The sequence below is a fragment of the Echinops telfairi genome, unplaced genomic scaffold (genome assembly GCF_000313985.2).
Source record: "Echinops telfairi isolate 266 unplaced genomic scaffold, ASM31398v2 ScPeMD7_12;HRSCAF=54, whole genome shotgun sequence".
In the NCBI taxonomy this organism is placed as follows: domain Eukaryota; kingdom Metazoa; phylum Chordata; class Mammalia; order Afrosoricida; family Tenrecidae; genus Echinops; species Echinops telfairi.
The window spans coordinates 3,082,021-3,084,295 of NW_022103909.1; the positions used below are offsets into that span (position 1 = coordinate 3,082,021).

Consider the following 2,275-nt stretch of genomic DNA (forward strand, 5'->3'; position numbering starts at 1 on the left):
TCAGGCTGTGACCTGATTGACAGGTTGAATACCACCCCTCCACTTTTATCTATCTTCACGTTGACATGAAATTATGTAGCCACCACACACTCCTTAGAAGAAAGATGACACTTTCCATTCCTGGAAAGATTTACGGTCTCTGAAACCCCAAACGGGCAGTTCTCCTCTGTCCTATGAGGTCACTATGAGTAGGATTCAACTTGCTGGCAGTGAGCTTGGGTCAGAGTTTGAGAATACTGAAAGGAATCGTGGTGGTATAAGAGACTCTACACACTGAACTGCTAACCACAAGGTAAGCCGTTTGAACCCATCAGTCTCTCCAGGAGAGAAAGATGAAGCTGTTGGCTCCTGTAAAAACTTAAAGTCTCTGAAATCCAAAGGGTTGCTATGAGTCAGAATTGATTTGATGGCAGTAGAGTGTATTGAATAGTTAGCCGGTATTATAAAGCTATATCTTTATATTTATTTTTCCTAATTTTTAAAATTCTCTTCAAGATATCATTTTGTCTGATATCACTGGGTCTGAAACAGAAGAACGCAGCCACTGGATAGCACAAATGGAGATCTTACCAGCGACATTCAAAGCAATCGAAAGCAATATCAAGATACTGACTAGAATTAGTACGTATTTGCTTGAAGACAAGAAGATACACAAGAGAAAATTAAGTAAGTGATTTAAGGCATTGAAATAGAGTTTGACTTAAAAAAACAACAACTTAATGATGTACAGATCATGAAATTCACCTATGAATTCACCTATCTTCAGTCTATTTGTTGATGTCAATTGTATGTACAGAACTGTGCAACAATCACCATAGTTCAATTTTAGAAATTTCCATCACTCCAAAAAAGTCTTGTGCCCATTTGCCATTAATCTTCCTTCACATTCCAGACCCAGGCAACTTCTATTTTGTCTCAACAGTTTTGCCTTTTCTAGCTATTTCATATGGAATTTTGTAAGACGTGGTGGCCTTTCAATCTACATTAAGGGGCTAGCATCATCTTTTTGCATGAGAGTACTCAATTATCTAACACCATTTATTTAAGACTATTCTTTCCCACATTGAATTATATTAGCAACGTAGTTGAAATCAGCTGACTGTAAAGTTAATCGTTTTAACTCTGGGATCTCAATTCTCTTCCTGCACACACACACACACACACACACACACACACACACACGCACACACACTCATGTCTCTGTCTATCTTTATGCCAGATCACACCATCTTGACCATTACAATTCTATAGTAACTTTTGAAATCCGGAGTTATAACTCCTTTTGTTGTATCTTTCTTTTCCAAGATTACCTTTGGATATTCTGGGTCCTCTGTATTACCATATACATTTGGGGTGATTCTGTCAATTTCTGCAAAAGCACCAGCTGGGATTTAGTTGGACTGGAGTGAATTTATTTATTTATCTATTTATTTATTGGTTTTTTGTAAAAAAAATTTTTGGTGAATTTATAAATAAATCTGTGGAGAAATATCATCCTAATATTAACGGCTCTCCAATGAACATGGAATAATGCTTTGCTTATTTAGCCTTTCTTTAATTTCTCTCAACCAAAAAATTTTTTTACTGTCTTTTCACATTTGCCTTCAGAATTACCTCTACAGATAGTCTGTGGGCTTGCGTTATCCTCTTGGGTCACATCTTTCAACTTGAAGGACTTTTAAACTATTTCCTTTTTTCTTGTTTTTTTTATCATTTTATTAGGGGCTCATACAACTCTTAGCACAATCCATACATCAATGTGTAAAGCACATCTGCACATTCATTGCCCTCATCATTCTCAAAACATCTGCTCTCCACCTAAGCCCCTGGTAGCAGCTCCTCATAAACTATTTCTTATATGGTAAATGTGCTCCCCAAGCTAATTCACTGCCCTCAGTCTCCTTGGGAATATCTTTATTTCGCACTTATTTTTAAGAGAAATTTTAGATTTTTTTAGAAATAGAGTTTCTATTAAGCCTGCACACACAACTCCCCTATTAAAATCTTACAATCTATGATAAATTTGTTACAAGTGAGGGATCAGTGTTGGCCATTCTTATTAGCTAAATCGCATCATTCATTCAGCATCCCTTTGTGTGTGTGTTTTTTAATTTTTTAAAAATTATTTTATTGGTGGCTCATACAATTCTTATCACAATCCATACATACATCCCTTGTGTCAAGCACATATATATATTTGTTGCCCTCATCATTCTCAAAACATTTGCCTTCTACTTTAGCCCTTAATATCAGTTGCTCATTTTCCCCCTCTCTC

General features: G+C 36.1%; 1 protein-coding gene across 1 annotated transcript in view; it reads left to right on the forward strand.

Moving 5' to 3' along the window:
- Nucleotides 1–2,275, forward strand: part of FAM186A (family with sequence similarity 186 member A) — a 70,723-nt gene that overhangs the window by 29,718 nt on the left and 38,730 nt on the right. The window contains exon 3 of the mRNA XM_030884749.1: nt 496–666. Within this exon, the coding sequence (XP_030740609.1) occupies nt 496–666 (171 nt within the window). The remainder of the gene's footprint in view (nt 1–495; nt 667–2,275) is intronic.